The following is an 18,237-nucleotide window of genomic DNA, read 5'->3' as shown; positions in this document are numbered from 1 at the left end:
CTTGACCACAGACCCCTGGGGTTCAGGGCTTAGAGAGGCCTCAGAGGCCTCCGACGGCCCGGCCCACTTATAAACAGGGCAGAGGGTCCCTGGGATGCCACCCCCAGCCTCAAGGCCCTCTGCCCAGATCTCCAGCTGGGGCCTCGCTGCTGCTCTGAAGCCCCATCATACGCCTCCCTCCAACAGGATAACCACGTAGGATTAGGACTCCAGTTAACTCTGGTTTCAGATAAACCACAAATAATTCCTTAGCAGAAGTAGGTCTCATACTGCATGTCTGAGATTCCAGTTTCGCTGGACATCTTGTGTTTTTGTTGCTAATCTGGCACCTTACTAACCAGCTCCCTGCTTGGCCTGCCCTCCCAGCCTTCCAGAATCTCCCCAATCCCAAGTGTGGAGCACAGCCTCGGCCTCGGCCACCGGCTGGACCCTCGGGTGGAGTCCAAGGGAGCCAGGACCAAGGACGCAGGCTCCTTCCCAGACGCCGCAGAACGCAAGGGTCAAAGGGCAAGGCCTGAGGGCAGCACCTCATCCTGAGCACCTGTGGACATTTCCTCCTCCTGCGTCTTGCTGGGCGGAGCCTGGGTCCTAGGAGCTGGGGCTGCGGCGCCCCCGCCCCACCTGCCGGCGGATGTACCGGATAGCGGAGATGGTGCCGATGTTGGCCAGCAGAACTGCAAGAGAAGCACAAGACCTCCTGAGTGCCGGCTCCATTCCGGCCTGGTCCCCACCCTCCGTCCACACGGCGGGGTTCTCAAAGGATGGGAGGAGGCCAGCGGGGCGAGAGTGGGTCAGCAACGCAGGAGACCCGTCAGGGGAGACACCTGCGCCTCCCCACGTGCCCCTCATCCCTGCTGGCCCAGCAGCTGGGACACCACCACTGCCCCTCCATTTGACTTCTAGACACCAGCCCCCCACCCCCCAGGCCCACAAACCTGTTTTCCAGGCATCTGGGGCATGCAGGTCTGACGTTCTCACAGCCCAGGTAGCGAAGGCTACAAACACCAGGCACATGTCATTCTGGCTGAAGGTGAACGAGGTGAGGGGGCCCCGGGGCTCCCCTGGAAAGAGAAGTGCGTCCTGAGCTCCTGCTCTTGTCCCACCCAGACACACCTGCCCTGGGACACGTCTCTCCTGGCCATGTCTGTCCTGAGACATGTCTGTCCTGAGTCACATCCTCCCCGTGATACCTTTGTCCCAAGACACAGGGTAGCATGTGGCATAGTTGAGTCAGGCTGACTTGGGCGAGAACGTCTGGGGCACCGTTTCCTGGTTTGTAAAATATCTTCGAGGGGGAATGCGAGCCTGCTCTGGCAGGCAGCGTGGCCTGAGCTGGAGCTGCCCCAACGCCTGCCTGCTACAGGCTGGGGGCAGGCACTGCTGTTACCTGGGTCTGAACACAGGGCGACGGTCAGTGTGGAGCCAAAGCCCTGCTCGACTGGGGCTGCCCCACCTGTACCGGGTCCTGGGATGGCCAGGAGCTGGTCCTTCCTGCCCAGATCATCCCTGAGGGCCCCCACCAGCTCACAACCCAGGGTCCTGGCTTGCCCCTCCCCAATGGCCCTCTTGGCCCAACTCCCTAGACAGTGTGTACCCAGGTCCTGGACAGGCCATGGGGTCCCCGCAACACACACCTGCTTGCCTGATGGCCAGGGTAAGCTGCTCTGCTGAGGCTGGGCTAGGCCCTGGTGGCGTGCTGGTCCCCACTTCCCAGGGGACTGACCTGAGGCGCTCCGTGGCCTGCATCTGGAGACGGGCAGCCGGCCCCAGCGTGCCCCCTGACGTGGCCTCCCCGAGGAGGTGCTCATAGGCCTCGGGGATGGAGATGGGTATGGGATCTCCTGGCGGAGGGGCCGGCACAGGCTCAGCCTGGAGGGGTGGGGCCTGGGAGTGGCCTTCCCGGTGCCTCGACCTCTGGGTTTGGCCATCCTGGAAGAAGAACTCGCACACGCCCGGCCACTGGACTTCGGCCAGAGCCTGGCTAGCCTCTGCTTCCTCCTCGACATCTTCATCCTCCTCCTCGATGGTGTCACAGAGGAAGAACTCATAGGTTTCTGGGAGGGTCACCGCGAAGCAGCAGCTGGGCCCAGGCCCCGCTGAGGCAGAGGGGGCAGGGGGAGGCAGGTGCTTCAGGATCCGAGGCTGGGGGGTCCGGGGCCCAACTGCCAGAGCGTCCCAGGCTCCAGACGCCCTGCGACCCCCAGCTGCTGTCCCGGGGGCTGTGGCTGGGCAGGCAGGGCCTGAGGCCTCTCCTGACCCTGGCTCCTCGGGGCTGGGCACAGCCATGGAGAATCGCACTTTCTTCTTCTTGGGGGCTTGGATAGGGCCTAGCGGGGGCTCCCCAGTGTGGCGTCCAGGGGCACCTGCTGAGGGCTCCCCTCTGGGCTTCTGTCGGCCCCCCTCTGGAGACCGAATAGGGCTCAAACCCAGCTTGGCCACTGGGGCAACCTCCAGCTCCACCACGTCAGGCCCAGCCTCGGGGATGGGAGCAGGTGTGGACACACCCACATCAGACCCAGCCTCAGAAGCCAGGTGAGGCACAGCTGTACGTGGAATAGCCTTTGAGACAGGCGCAGACGAATCCACCTCCAGCTGGACCCCGGGGCCTGGCATAAGCAGGTCCACATCCAGACTAGGCTCGGAGGCAGGTGTAGACGGGGGCTCATCGGGTTGAGGCTCGGAGGTGGGTGTGGACAAAGCCACGTCTGACTTAGCCATTGTGACATCTAGAGAAGCCTCCAGGTCAAGCGTGGACGTAGTGCATGGCTCAGTTCTGAGGGTCATTCCGATTAGGTCTGTACCCTGCTCAGTGTCAGGGACAGATGTAGACAGATCCACACCTGGCCCTTGCCTGGCCACCTGCTCAGGGGCTTCTGGAGACTCTGGCCCCAGCTCGATCTGCCCAGCTCCTGCTGTCTGCCCTGTTGTCCCCACCCGGAGACCCTTCCCCCTGGACCCAGCCAGGCCAAGGCCGTCCTCGGTCCCGGCCTCGGTGAGCAGTAGGGAGCCCAGCTGGGTGGGAGCAGGGCCCGGGTCACCCAAGCGCCCACCCGCCTTGGTGCCTGCAGCCCGCCTCTTCTTTTGGCTGGGGCTGCGCAGCAGGGCTCCAGGGCTGCCAGACGGCCTCGGGGGGGCAGCGCTGCGGCCGGGGGAATCGGGGCTCCCAGCGGGCTCACCAGTGAGAGTAGGGGCAAGACCCCGGGGGGCTGGCCCCTGCCGAAGCCTCTGCCTCTCGCCTCTGGAAGACACTGGCCCCAGGAGGGATGAGCCCTGGACCAGAGGGGCAGCACCAGGGCTGAGGGACAGCCGAGCTTCTGGCTGCACAGACATGCTGGGCATCTGCTGACCAGCCTCTAGGGCCAGCACAGACTCACGCCAAGACCTGTTGACCAGCTGCCAGGTGGCTGCCTTGTTCTCCTCCTCAGAGCCAGGCCGGTCACTCCCCCTGGGAGCCAGCTGCCCCTCAGGAAGGGGCGGGGGCCCTGGGGGGCTGCTGTCCCTTTGGTCAGTGTCACTGGACAAGAGCTCATCCCCAGAGGCCAGGCTGGCCTGCAGGAGGCCACACTCTTCGGCAGTGGCTGAAAACTCAGCCCAGTCCTGGTCACTCAGCTGGAGGCTGTACTGGAAGTTCTCCATTCTGGGTCAGCAGAGGCACGTGAACCACAGACCAGGCTCTTCACGGGCCCAGGCCCGGGGCCCTGGCCGGCACACACTGCTCCCACCCCACCTGCCCCCTGGGGCATCCCATGCCTCCCTGGCTCAGGGGCCAGCACTCCATCTCTGTCCTGAAAGAAAGCAGAACAAACAGAGAATCCAGAGGGGAGCTGTGCTGATCTCAAACCTGATGGCTTCCTGGAGCTAGAACATCCGGAACCCACTTTCCGTGCTCCCAAATGGACCGCAAATGCTAACGTTACAGTGACATATTGCCACAGGCCTGCATTTAAGTTAGTGAAGTTCACTAAAGAACAGTGTTCCTCATGTTTGAGTTTTCATCCCCAGGAGGAGTTTTCCTCCGCAACGTTATACATTTTCTGTTCAGCTGGGTCAGCCTCCAGCTTTCCTGCAGTGTTGTTGGTACCGAGGCCAACTCTATATAGCAAAGCCCATTTCAAGGACCACCCACCAGGGCTCAGTTTACCTGGGCGATAGTCAGCTCTGGACTATCCCAACATGCCTCAGGTGGCAGCTGGCCATGGGGGGAGGAGCCGCAGTGTCCAGCAGGTGACCAGTCTTTGGTGATGACCTTCCACCAGCCTTGGCTGGGACAGACGGCTGGGCTTCCTCTGAGCTTACCAAGGTCAAGCTAGTGCTGGCCAGAGCCCACTCCGGGGCCATCAGGGAGAGCCTGGCTCTGCCCTTGCCTGGGCAGGAGGTCCCAGAACAGAAATGAGCCTCCTGATTCCCACCAGCCCCCCTGGGGCCTTCCTCAGTGTCTGTGCCCCTGACCAGATCTGCCCAGCCGGCAAAGGTCCCCTCCCCGCGTCTCAGTGAACTAAGGCAACCCTACCTGGCTGACAACCCCTAACCTCTCAGCCCCCTAGAGGGGGCTGTCCTTTGGCCCTTGGTCAGCTGCCACTGGACCCAGGGTGGTGGGAGGTCACTCTGGCCAGGCAAGTCCTGAGATGGAGGTGCCTGAGACCAGGGCACTGTGGCTTCCTGACCCCGCTGCACCTTGCCCTCCCCTCTGGTCCTAGGGGAGGTCCCTGTGGGGGCTGTCTGCCTCGGGACCCCTTAGGGTGGGAGTGAGGGGCTGACAGTACTGTACCTGGGACCCCACAGCCAGCCGGGGCAGCGGAGCTGGGCATCCAAGCTGCCTGTCCCAGAGCGGCATGGTGCAGGGCTCACCACGCAGGCCCCACCCCCATTGCTCAAAATACCACAGCCCCACAGTCACATGTCTCCTGCCAGGCGGCAGGGTACAGGCCACAAATAGATGGCATTTGAGGGGCTGCCAGCTACGTGAGGGACGCCTTCCTGGTCAGGTCAGATGCCAGTCAGAGAATGCTGATCCGCAGTCAGGCCCACAGGACCTCCCTTTCCCAGGCTGAAGGCTGCTCCACTGCCTGTCCTGGCCGAAGGCTGTCCTTTCACAGTGGACAGCTGCCCCGCCCACTGTGAAAACTCAGCCCTCCCCACTCCTCCTGCCACCTCGCCTGCCGGCACCCCCCAAGACTAGCCCAGGTGCTTCTGGGTCTCAGGGCTTTACCCTGACACCTGTGGGGGACAGAGGGAGCCACAGAGTGATGAGCCAGGAAGTGACTGGCCCTGGAATGTTCCTAGAGGTCATTTGGACGTGGCCACCGCCAACCTGGGTCAGGGTTTGCACCTCCCTGCTCTGGCCCCATCGTGAAGCTGCCGGTGGGGCTTGGGAGACAAGTGGGGTCCTTGAGGGCTCTCAGTGGAGGCACCCACATGGGAGTGGGCCTCTGAAGAGGGCTGGGAGGGGTCAGGGGAGAGCTGGTCACTCCCGCCAGCACCTCTCCCGACCTAGGCTCCTGCAAGTGGGGCCCAAGATGGGGTGGCAGCGCCGTCTGTCTCTCCAGGAACAGGGGTCACCAGGAGGAGCCGGGCAGGAGACATGGCCTCGGAGAGCAGCCCCTTCCAGGCACCACCCTGCCCAGTACCCTGAGCACTTTTCCAAAACGTGTCCATCCTGAGAGGGACACCAGGAGGACCCTCTTTCACAGTTGAGCTTGGTAAGGCACAGAGAGGGTGAGTGAGTTGTCCATAGCCACACAGCTAGTAAGTGGCAGAGTTGGGCCCCAAAGGCCCTGCTCGGAGCCATCCTGCCCTCGAGGCTGGTGTTGCCTATCCCCAGCCTGGTCATTGTGACACAAACCCCTTCCGCTGGGGACAGAGGAGGGAGTAGGGGGGTTGGACAGCAAACATTGAAACTAACAGGTAAATAGGATCATTTCTGACAGCAACACATCTTAAGAAGGGCCTAGAGTGGAGAGGAGGGTGGCCTCTGAGGAGGGTCCAGGAGATTGAGACTGGGCAGGTGGGGACCACGACAACCGAGGCTTCAAGTGGAGGAGGCCGAGTCACCCTGGAAGAGCGAGGTCGGGTGGGGTTCTCGGCCGCCCCGGGTGGGCAAGCCTGGTCTGGGGTCTCTCCTCCCTGCCTCTATGTGTTGGGAAAACCCAGGTTTCCCTCCTGTGTCTCTCCTGTGAGTCTCCTTTACTGGTCACCAAAAGTGTGTGTGTGTGGAGGGGAGGGTGTCCCACACCAGGCAATTCGGTGACACCAGCTGCATGTCCGACAGGTTAACTCAATTCTGATAATATCTGGAGATGCTTAGGGGCTCAGTCCCACAGACTGCCCCCAACTTCAGACGCCAATGGCAAGGAGCAGGTCCCCAGGTCACCCACCACTTCTGTCCGACTTGGCAGAAGCTTCCCACGACCCACTGCCCCTTGGATTCAATTAATTTGCTAGAGGAGCTCAGAGAACTCAGGGAGACATTCACTAACGCTCACCAGTTCATTATAAAAGGGTAGGATGAAGGATTCAGATGAGGGTCCAGGCTGGGAGATGGGCAGGGATTCGTGGGAAGGGGCGTGGACGCAGCTCCACCCATCTCCAGCGCTCGGGATTTTGTGGAGGCTTCTTCACACAGCCATGATCGATTATTAACCTCATTTTCAGCCCCTCTCCTTTCTCAAGAGGATGGGAGCGGGGCTGAAAATTCCACGCTTCTCATCAGGCTTGGTCTTTCTGGTGACCAGCCCCCACAGGAGCCTCATTAGAACAAAAGATGCTCCTGTGCTCTCAGCAGGAAATTCCCAGGTTTTCAGGCACTCTGTGCTGGAACGGGGCAGAGACCAGTATGCATGCTCTCTGTCTTCTAATCATCCCACAGTCCTCTTCCCTGCTCCTCATCAGGCTCTGGACTCGGTGGCTAAGGGTGTGTTGGTCAACTTCACCGCTGAGGGTGGTCCATGTGTGATCCGTGCATCGCTTTCCTGTGGATGGAGATTTGGGTCATTTCCAGTTTGCAGCTACTCCGAGGGACGCTAGGAACATTCTGGAACATTTCTTTGGGCAGTCTTGGAGAGTTGTGGGGTCAGAGGTATTTGTCCAGCTCTAGAGGACACTGCCCAACAGTCTTCCGGGGTGGCTGTGCCCTCGCTCCAGCGTGTCTGCACCCACACTGCCTACGGCCTGTTACCACCGCCTGGTGCAGCACTTTCCTTAAGAATGAAGTTACTGGCCATTGTCATCTTCTTTTTTAATGTTTATTTATTTATTTGGCTGCACCGGGTCTTTAGTTGCCGCAGTCAGGATCTTCGTTGCAGCGTGTGGGATCTAGTTCCCTGACCAGGGATCGAACCCCTGGACCCCTGCATTGGGAGCGCAGAGTCTTAACCGCTGGACGACCAGGGAAGTCCCCACTGGCATCTTCCTTTGTGAAGATGTGTGTCTCTTCAGTGCTTCTGCCTCTTTTCTATGCCTTTTTCTTATTGATCTGTAGGAGTTTGTTACCCATTCTGGGTAAGGATTCTGTTTTGAATATTTGTACAATGAATGTCTCCCCCCCATCTCAACTTTTCAATCTCTTAACAGTGCCTTTTGATGAACAGAAGTTTTAAATTTTAACATAGTCCAAATTATCAACAATTTTCTTTATGCTTATCACTGTTTCTGTCTTTTTTTATTATTTATTTATTTATTTATTTATTTATTTATTCTTGGCCGCGTTGGGTCTTTGGTTGCTGTGCGCGGGCTTTCCTCTAGTTGTGGCGAGCGGGGGCTACTCTTCGTTGCGGTGCGCAGGCTTCTCATTGCGGTGGCTTCTCTTGTTGCGGAGCATGGGCTCTAGAGCGCAGGCTCAGTAGTTGTGGCGCACGCACTTAGTTGCTCTGCGGCATGTGGGATCTTCCCGGACCAGGGCTCGAACCCATGTCCCCTGCGTTGGCAAGTGAATTCTTAACCACTGCGCCACCAGGGAAGCCCTGCTTCTGTCTTTTTACAGAACTCTTTGCCTGCCCCAAAAAGTCACGAAGATTTCGCCATGTCCTTCCACGTTTTTAGAGCTTCATCGTTTTACCTTTCTCACTGGGACTACAACCCGCATGGTACTGATTTTCGTGGACGGTGGGTGATGGGGGTCCTGTCACACCTTTTTGTTTCCACATGGACACCAGTTGGCCCAGCGCCCCATCACGACTCCGTGGTGCACACGTGTGTGTCTGTCTACAGGGCCACAGCAGCAGAGCCCCCCATGGACTCCCCAGACAGAGGAAGCTTGGAGGGTTTGGGGCAGGGGCTTTTCTACAGTTGCCATGGCTGCCCTGGAAGAAGGCAGTACAGGACCCGAGGGGAGGCTGTGGGGAGGGCGCGGTGGACCTGGTTCCTTCTGAAGACCAGCTGTGGCTGGAGTTACCCGAGGCGTCCCCTCTCTCTCCTCGCCCCCCAGTCATGGGCCTCCTCGTGGGAAGGGCTCTGGAGCACACGGGCATCTGCGCGCTTCTGACCCAGCTCCGCGCTGGGGGCCTTAAGCCTGTGTGGAGGCCCGCGAGCGCGTGTAGACGCACGGGCTGGAGGAGCCGCCGGGGAGTGGCGTCGCCGGGCCCGCGGCCTGCGCTACCGCCGGAAGCCACCAGAGGGCGAGCGGGCTCCACCGGAAGTCGGCAGAGCAGAGCCGTCGGCGGCTGGCTCTGAGAGGCCGGTGTGTTTGGCGGCGCCAGGGCCCCTTCCCGAAGCCACTTAGCCTGCTTTGAGCCCTTGACCTTGAGACATAAGCCCTCAAAAATAAAAGCCGACTTTCAACGAGCAGCTATTACACGCCTGGCAGTCTTAAATGCTTTACACAGATTAGGGGCTTTTTACTTTTCCTTTTTTAATAGTTTATTGATGTATAATTTAATATGATAAACTCCACATATTTAAAGTGTAAACTTAGCTGAGTTTTGACAGGTGTAGTCACCCGGGAAGCCATCACCACACTCCTGAGAGTGAAACGCCCGTCACCCCAAGGGTTCCTGTGCCCTTTCTGATGCCCCCCGTCTGCCCAGGCAGCCACGGGGGCCTTCTTTCCCTCCTGTCACCGCAGTTGGGTGGCACCGTCCAGACTTCATGTAAATGGGATCATACCGTAGGCACTCATTGGTGTAGTACAAAAGAGTGCAGTGTGACTGGCTTCTGTCACTGAGCGTAATTATTTTGAGATTCATCTATGCCACTGTGTAGCCAATAGTTATGTTTATAATTAATAAGTAGTGTCCCATTGTTGGACATGCCAAGATTTGTTTACCATTCACCTGTTGATGGACATTTGGGGCTATGCTACAAACATTTGTGTTTAAGTCTTTGTGTGAACATGTGCTTGCATTTCTCTTGGGTAAACTGTTTTCTGGCGTGGTTACCATTTTTTCATCCCCACCAGGAGTTCCTGAGAGTTCCAGTTGCTCCATATCCACACCAGCACTAGGTCTGGTCAGACTTTTTTTTTTTTTTTTTTTTTAAAGCAAAGGTCTTCTTAAAAGCCCATATGATTTAATTTTATTTATTTATTTATGGCTGTGTTGGGTCTTCGTTTCTGTGCAAGGGCTTTCTCTAGTTGTGGCAAGCAGGGGCCACTCTTCATCGCGGTGTGCGGGCCTCTCACATATTGTGGCCTCACTTGTTGCAGAGCACAGGCTCCAGACGCGCAGGCTCAGTAGTTGTGGCTCACAGGCCCAGTTGCTCCGCAGCATGTGGGATCTTCCCAGACCAGGGCTCGAACCCATGTCCCCTGCATTGGCAGGCAGATCCTCAACCACTGCACCACCAGGGAAGCCCTGGTCAGACTTTTTAACTTTACCATTCTAGTAGATGGTTAGTACTGTCTCATTGTGGGGTTTTCTTGTTTTTTGTTTTTGTTTCTTTGCTTTTTTTTTTAAACGATTATTAAAGAGGGTATTTTATTTTATTTTTTAATTTTATTTATTTATTTGGTTGTGCCAGGTCTTAGTTGTGGTAGGCGGGCTCCTTAGTTGCGGCTCTCCAGCTCCCTAGTTGTGGCATGTGAACTCTTATTTGAAGCATGCATATGGGATCTAGTTGCCTGACCAGGGATCGAACCCGGGCCCCCTGCATTGGGAGTGTGGAGTCTTAACCGCTGCGCCACCAGGGAAGTCCCTCATTGTGGTTTTAATTTGCATTTCCTTAATGACTAAAGTTGAGCATCTTTTCGTGTGTTTAAATGCATCCAGGCAATTCCCTGGTGGTCTAGTGGTTAGGACTTGGCGCTTTCACTGCCGAGGGCCTGGGTTTGATCACTGGTTGGGGAACTGAGATCCCACAAGCCGCGTGGCAAAAACAGTTTTAAAATAAATAAATGCATCCATATATCTTCTTCCATGAAATGACTGATCAAATCTTCTGCCCATTTTCTTCATTGGGTTATTTGTTTTCTTATTGTTGAGTCTTAAGAGCTCTTTATATATTCTTTACATAAGTTCTTCATCAGTTATGTGATAAGAAATTATTTCCTTCTAGTCTGTGGCTCATCTTTTCATTTTCTGAACAATGTCTTTTGAAGAGCAGAAGTTCTTAATTTTGATGAATTCCAATTTATCCATTTTTTATCCATTTTTCTCTCATGGATTGCTCTTTTGGTTGTATCTAAGAAATCTTCGCCTAACCAAAGATCACAAAGATTTTCTAAATTTTCTCCAAGAAGTTTTTTTTAGTTTTAGGTTTTGCATTTAGGTCTATGATCCATTTTGAGTTAATTTGTGTATATGGTGTAAAGATACGGTTCCAGATTATTTCATCTGTGTATGGATATCCAACAGTACCTATACCATTTGTTGAAAAGACTCTCCTTTCTCCACTGAAGTGTCTTAGCACCTTTGTTGAAAGTCAGCTGACCATATAGGTATGGGTGGTTCTGTTTCTAGAATTCTAGGTTGATAGTTTTTACTTTCAGTAAAGATGTAGTTCCACTGTCTCCTCACATGCATTGTTTCCAACAAGAAATCAGCCATCATTTATCCTTGTTCCTCTGTATATACCATGTCTTTTTTTCCATAGAGGCTCTTAAAACCTTCTCTTTACTGCTGTTTTTATAGGGAAGGGGTTAACAGTTTTATTGATATATAATTTACACCCCATACAATTCACCCATTTAAATTAAATAGTTTTAGTATAGTCAGAGTTGTGCAACCATCAATATAAACAAATTTAGAACATTTTCATCGCCCCACAAGGATATCCCGTACCCCCATATGTAGTCATTCCCCATTTCCCTGGACCTCCACCCCAGCCGTGGGCAACCACTAATCTACTTTGTACCAATTTGCCTATTGTGGACACTTCATGTAAATGGACTCACACAATATGTGGCCTTTTGTGTCTGGCTTCTTTCACCTGGCATAATCTTTTCAAGGTTCATCCATGTCATAGCATGTATCAGTACTTCATTCCTTTTTGTTGCCAAAGAATATTCAATTGTATGGATATAGCACATTTTATGTGTGTGTATGTATGTAAGATATGTAAATAATAAGATATGTAAGATATGTAAATAAATTGTATGTATGTACGTATTATTTATTTATTTATTTATTTATTTATCTTTTTGGCCATGCCGAGCAGCATGTGGGATTTTAGTTCTCCAACCAGGGTTTGAACCCACATCCCCTGCAGTGAAAGCATGGTGCCTTAACCACTGGACTGCCACAGAAGTTCCCTAGCACATTTTAAAATTTATCCATTCATCAGTTGATGGAATTTGGGTTATTTCCACTTCTTGGCTATTATGAATAATGCTGCTGTGAACATTTATGCATACATTTTTGTGTAGACATATTTTCATTTCTCTTGAGTATGTACCTAGGAGTGGAATTTCTGGGTCATATGGTAATTCTACATTTAACCTTTTGAGGAACTTCCGAACAGTTTTCTAAAGTGGCTGCACCATTTTGCATTCCTATGAACAATGTATAAGTGTTGCAATTTCTCCACAAGCTCACCAATACTTGTTACCATCTGTCTTTTTAATTATAGCTACCCTAGTGGATATGAAGTGGTATCTCATTGTGGTTTGATTTAAATTTCCCTGATGGTTGATGATGTCAGGCATCTTTTCGTGTGTTTATTGGCCATTTATATATCTTTGGAGAAATGTCTATTAAGATTTTTCTCCAATTTTTTAGTTGGGTTGTCTTATTATTGAGTTGAGAGAGTTATTTATATTTCTTAAATACAAACCTCTTGTCAATATGTTTTGCAAATATTTTCTCCCATTCTATGTGTCTTTCACTTTTTCGATAATCTCCTTTGAAGCCAAAAGTTTTTAATTTTTATGAAGTCCAATTTATCTTTTTTTTTTTTTTTTTTTTTTTTTTCATCTTTTGTCACTTTTGCTTTTGGAAACATATCCAAGAAGGCTTTGTCCTCTGGACCTGACTTCAGGTCCTTTCTGACCCAAGGTCATGAAGAATTACGCCCATATTTTCTTCTAAGTGTTTTATAGTTTTAGCTCTTACATTTATGTATATCATCCCTTTTTAGTTAATTTTTCTGTATGGTGTGAGGAAGGGGTTCAACTTCATTCTTTTGCATATGGATATTCAGATGTCCCAGCACAATTTGTTGAAGAGACTGTTCTTTCTTCTACTGGATTGTCTTGGCATCCATGTTGAAAACCAAGTGACTAAAAGTGAAGGCTTCTTTCTGAACTCTGAATTCTATTCCATAAATCAATATGTTCAACCTCATGCTGGTACCACACTGTCTTGATTATTGTAGCTTTGTAGTAACTTTTGGAATCAGGAAGTTTGAGTCCTCCAACTTTGTTCTTTTTCAAGATTGTTTTGGATATTCTGGGTCCCTTGGATTTCCATATGAATTTTATGAGCAGCTTGTCAATTTCTGCAAACATGTTAACTGGAACTTTGAAGAGATTGTGTTGAATCTATAGATCAATTTGGGAAGTACTGTCACCTTAACAATGTTAAATCTTCCAATCCATGAATGTGGAATATCTTTCCATTTATTTAGGTCTTCTTTAATTTCTTTCAACAATATTGTATAGTTTTCAAAGTATAAGTTTTGCACTTCCTTTATTAAATTTATTCATAAATGTTTTAGTCTTTTTGATGTTATTATAAATTGAATAGATTTCATTTTCAGATTGTTTGTTGAAAACGTATAGAAATATAACTGATTTTAAAATATTGATCTTGTACCCTGCAACCTTGCTTAACTCATTCATTAGTTCTAACAGTTTTTCTTAGTGCATTCCATGGAATTTTCTACATATAAGATCGCGTCACTTGAACATAGATAGTTTTACTTCTTTTTTCCAATATGGATGTATTTTATTTCATTTTCTTGCCTAGTTGGCCTGGCTAGAACTTCCCACACCTTTTGGTTTTTGTTTGTTTTGGTTTTGTTTTTGTTTTGACAGTTCTATAATTTTACTGGACAATCAGCAGATAGTTCTCATCCACATTAACTGTCTGTAGATTTTTGAAAGTGGTGACAGGTACACAGGTAACCAATGTATAGAGCTTGTTTGGTGAATCTTCATCTTCATTATGCCCACACCTCTGACTAGAAGTTGTGAGAGCAGAAATCATTGCTTTATTGCTGTGTTTTAGCAATTTGATTATGATGTTCCTTGATGCAATTTTCTTCAAACTTCTTGTGCTTGGGACTTCCCTGGTGTTGCAGTGGTTAAGACTCTGCCCTCCCAATGCAGGGTGCCTGGGTTCGATCCCTGGGAACTAGATCCCACATGCATGCCACAGCTAAGAGTTCACATGCCACAACTAAGGAGCCAGCGAGATGCAACTCAGGAGCTCACAAGCTGCAACTAAGGAGCCCACCTGGTGCAAGTAAGACCTGGGGCAACCAAATAAATATAAATAAATAAATAAATAAATAAATAAACAAACTTCTTGTGCTTGAGTTTCCTTGAGCTTCTTGCATCTGTGGGTTTATCATTTATGTCAAGATTGTAAAACTTCCAGTCAGTATTTCTTCAAATGTTTCTCACCTTCTCCCCTCCTCTGAGACGCCAGTTACATGTATGTCAGGCCCTTGACATTGACCACAGCTCACTAATGCTCTTTTCTTCCCCCAGTCACCACTTTTTAAATCTCTGTTTTATTTTCAGTAGTTTTTATGTTTGCAGTTTACTAATAGTTTTCTCTTCAATGTCTAATCTCCAGTCTGCATTACCCCCACCCAATGTATTTCTTACATCAGACATCATAATTTTCCAAAAGTTCAGTTGGGGTTTTTGTACCTTCATTGTCTCCAAGACATTCAGTCTTTCTTCTAGCTTCTCAATCATGTGAAGTGCAGCTATAACAACTGTTTTAATGCCCTTGTCTATCACCTGCGACATTTCTAGGGTGCTTTCAATTGATTGAACTTTCTCATTGTGGGTCAGATTTTCCTGCTTCTCTGCATGCTTGGTAAATTTTTACTGGATGCCTGACATTGTGAATTTTAATGTATTGGGTGCTGGATATTTTTATACTACTATAAACATTCCTGAGCTCTGTTCTGGGTGCGGCTGTTATTTGGAAGCAGTTTGATCCTTTCAGGTCTTGTTTGTAAACTTTGTTGGGCAGGCCTAGAACAGTGCCTAACCTATGCTGATCATTCCTCACTGTTGGAGAAGACCCTGCTGGGCACTCTGCCACCTGCCCTGTAGTTATGGGGTTTCACTTCTGGCTAGTGGAGACTGGAACTGTGTCTGGCCCTGTGTGAACTCAGGGGTTGCCACCTAATTCTTTGGGTGGTCCTTTCCCCGGCCTGGAGGAGTTTCCGCACGAGGATGTTCTAATCAGGTCTGAGGGGAACCCCTGCAGCTCTCTGGAGTTCTGTCTCTGGCACCCCCTCTCTTCCTTCTGACATCCTGTCCCGTGAACTCCAGCTGCGTTGGCCCCCCGGACTGTCAGCCCCTAACCTCCCTAACTCAGGGAGTCTGCCTGGCTTCCTGCCCTGCACCATGGCCTGGAAACTGTCTCCAAGCAGTCAGCTGGGGCAATGTAGGGCTCACTTCATTTCTTTTCCACTTCTCAGGGACCACTTATTCTTTTTTTTTAAAGATCTGGGCTTTTTTTTTTTTAATTTATGTATTTTTGGCTGTGTTTGGTCTTTGTTTCTGCGCGTGGGCTTTCTCCAGTTGCGGCGAGCAGGGGCTACTCTTCGTTGAGGTGTGCACACCTTCTCATTGCGGTGGCTTCTCTTGTTGCGGAGCATATGGGCTCTAGGCACGTGGGCTTCAGTAGTTGTGGCTCGCGGGCTCTAGAGCGCAGACTCAGTAGTTGTGGCGCATGGGCTTTGTTGCTCCGCGGCATGTGGGATCTTCCCGGACCAGGGCTCAAACCCGTGTCCCCTCATTGGCAGGTGGATTCTTAACCACTGTGCCACCAGGGAAGCCCAGGGACCACTCTTTTTCATGGTCTGCAGTTTCATATATTTTAAACAGTTTTTTAATTATTTTAGACAGAAGGGTAAATCTGGCCCCTGCTACTCAGTCTTGGCTGGAAGCTGTCATAATGCAGATTATTTATTTTATTTAATCCTCTCAACCACCCAGCTCCACAGGCAGGTACTATTACTAATCCCATCTTACATTTGAGATTTTGTGACACACAGTGACAGCACGCAAGGTCACAGTGACGGCAGAGGTAGGGCTCAGCCCCGGGCTGTGTCAGGCGCATCCTTGAACCACTGGTGGGGAGCTTGAGGCTGTCCTGCACAGGCGCCCCGCGTGGAATGTGGGGGCAGGGTGTGGACCTACAGGCACTCCAAACACAGAGCAGACTGAAGAGGCCTGAGTCTCTGTGGGGAGGGCCCTGGCTGGCTCTGAGAGGCCTCTGTGTCGGACTCGATTTATTGACTGTGTGTCCTGACCATGAGATGGTGGACCTCTGGCTCTGTGCGTTTGCTCACCTCAGTTACCTGTCCAGGTGGAGACTATCCTGGTGGGCTGGTTACTGAGAGCCCAGAGGCAGATGTGCTCCAGGAACAAGTGGTAACTGTCTCCCTTCCCCCTTCCCTCCTCCTAACTTTCCTCAAGGCCACATCACTGTTCCAGTGACGTAGCTGAGAAACCTGCAGCAGCGTCACAGCTGCACCAGTCATAGCTGCGGGCCCTGTCAGCACAGCCACCAAGCTCTAGGCACCCTTTGGGACTGGGACACTTGATGAAATAAAATTTATATTTTGGAAATTCCCTGGCGGTCCAGTGGTTAGACTCAGCACTCTCACTGCTGGGGCCCGGGTTCGATCCCTGGTCGGGGAACTAAGATTCTGCAAGCCCTGAAGCTCGGGCAAAAAAAACCCCAAAAAACAAAAAAAACACCTTATATTTGAAGGCAGGACAAGAGAAAATTAAACATAAGATTCTCTCCGCGTGTTTGTTTGCGCCTCCTCCCTCCCTGACCCGCCATGTGCATCTGCATCACACGCAAACCGGAGCTCCTCCAAGGTGGGGCGCCTGCTCCACAGGAAAGATCAATTTTCTTCTTCTGATGCCAGCAATGTAACTTCTTATAGAGTCCCTGGGCTTCCCTGGTGGCTCAGTGGTTAAGAATCCACCTGCCAATGCAGGCGACACGGGTTCGAGCCCTGGTCTGGGAAGATCCCACATGCCGTGGAGCAACTGAGCCCGTACACCACAACTACTGGGCCTGCGCTCTACAGCCTGCAAGCCATGACTACTGAGCCCACGAGCCACAACTACTGAAGCCCGTGCGCCTAGAGCCCGTGCTCCATAACAAGAGAAGCCACCGCAATGAGAAGCCTGCGCACCACAACAAAGAGCAGCCCCCCTCTCACCGCAACTAGAGAAAGCCCGCGTGCAGCAATGAAGACCCAATGCAGCCAAAAATAAATCTTAAAAAAATCATCTAAAAAAAAAAAGACTAGAGTTCGTTCCCAATTCTGGAGGGGGTCATGGTGACTTGCTGCTCCTTTGTGGGTGTGTACCTGGACTATGTACCCTTAGTGACCCCTTTATGTAAAATATCAGTAGGTCATTTTGATATGAGAGCCTTTGTCTAAAAAACGTGTATGAGGGGAGTTCCTTGGTGACCTAGTGGTTAGGATTCCGAGCTTTCACTGCCATGGCCTGGGTTCAATCCCTGATCAGGGAATTGAGATCCCACAAGCTGTGCAGCACGGCCAAAAAAAAACCAAAAACAAAACCAGTGTACGACTATGCGTTCTACTTCTAACAGGTGCAACAGTTCTCAGAGTTTTCTGAGAATCTGCTTCCCAGGTTACAGTCCTCAGTTTGGCTCCAATAAAATTCCCTTTTTTTCTTCTTATCTTGATAGTTAATTGAATTTTCGTTGACACATTACAGGCATCATTCCATTTACTCCACACACACTCCCGAGCTCCACGCTGGGGTGGCCCAGACCTTCCCCAGGATTCTGGGCTCAGGCTGGGACTCTTCCCCACCCAGGAAGAAGCTGCCTTTACCACACAAGTCAAATCCGTGCGGCAGGGAGGGACCCCGTGAGCAAGGAGCATCAGCCCAGACACCCGAAACTTTAGTTTCTGTCCTCACCAGGGGGCAGGCGTTTGTCCCAGCGATTTCTGGAAAGTCAGCCGCTACCTCCAGCCTCCAGTCTGCTTGGTAACATCAAGCCCAGGCGTCCTGGTCAGCCTGGCTGCTGCAACAGGACAAATCAATAATAGGAATGTATTCATCAGGCTTCCCTGGTAGTGCAGTGGTTGAGAATCCACCTGTCAGTGCAGAGGACAAGGGTTCGAGCCCTGGTCCGGGAAGCTCCCACATGCCGCGGAGCAACTAAGCACGTGTGCCACAACTACTGAGCCTGCGCTCTAGAGCCCGCGAGCCACAACTACTGAAGCACATGTGCCTAGAGCCCGTGCTCTGCAACGAGAGAAGACACAACAATGAGAAGCCCGCGCACCGCAACGAAGAGTAGCCCCCGCTCACGGCAACTAGAGAAAGCCCACACACGCAGCAACAAAGACCCGATGCAGCCCAAAATAAAAACAAATAAATAAATAAATTTATTTTAAAAAAAGAAAGAAAGCAATGTATTCATCATGGGCCCAGAGGCTGGTACCAGCACGGGTGGGTTCCCGTGAGGACCTCTTTTAGGCGCGAAGCCTGCCTTCCGGCTGTGTCCTCACATGGCCGACAGAGTGGGCGAAAGCTCTCCCGTCTCGTCCCTCTGTAAGGGCACTAATCCCATTCCATGACCCCATCCCCTCCCAGAGGCCCCTCTTAAGGCCACCACCTTG

At 51.6% G+C, this 18,237-nt stretch overlaps 1 protein-coding gene across 2 annotated transcripts; it reads right to left on the bottom strand.

The window, feature by feature from the left end:
- Positions 1–588: 588 nt before the first annotated feature.
- PERM1 (PPARGC1 and ESRR induced regulator, muscle 1) lies at positions 589–17,805 on the bottom strand (the record flags this gene model as incomplete). Of its 2 annotated transcripts, XM_081224613.1 has the most annotated exons (4): positions 17,531–17,805; positions 1,635–3,785; positions 936–1,061; positions 589–674 (listed from the first exon to the last, which is right to left on the bottom strand). In XM_081224613.1, exons 2-4 carry the CDS (start codon positions 3,634–3,636, stop codon positions 589–591), a joined length of 2,214 nt encoding a protein of 737 aa, XP_081080739.1. In that variant the 5' UTR covers positions 3,637–3,785; positions 17,531–17,805. The 2 variants fall into 2 exon arrangements, with proteins under 2 accessions (XP_081080739.1, XP_081080738.1); XM_081224612.1 differs by having other exon boundaries at positions 589–1,061.
- Positions 17,806–18,237: the final 432 nt, after the last annotated feature.

The sequence above is a fragment of the Mesoplodon bidens genome (genome assembly GCF_964165515.1).
Source record: "Mesoplodon bidens genome assembly, chromosome: 2".
NCBI classification, from domain to species: domain Eukaryota; kingdom Metazoa; phylum Chordata; class Mammalia; order Artiodactyla; family Ziphiidae; genus Mesoplodon; species Mesoplodon bidens.
This window is presented reverse-complemented; position numbering and strand designations above follow the sequence as displayed.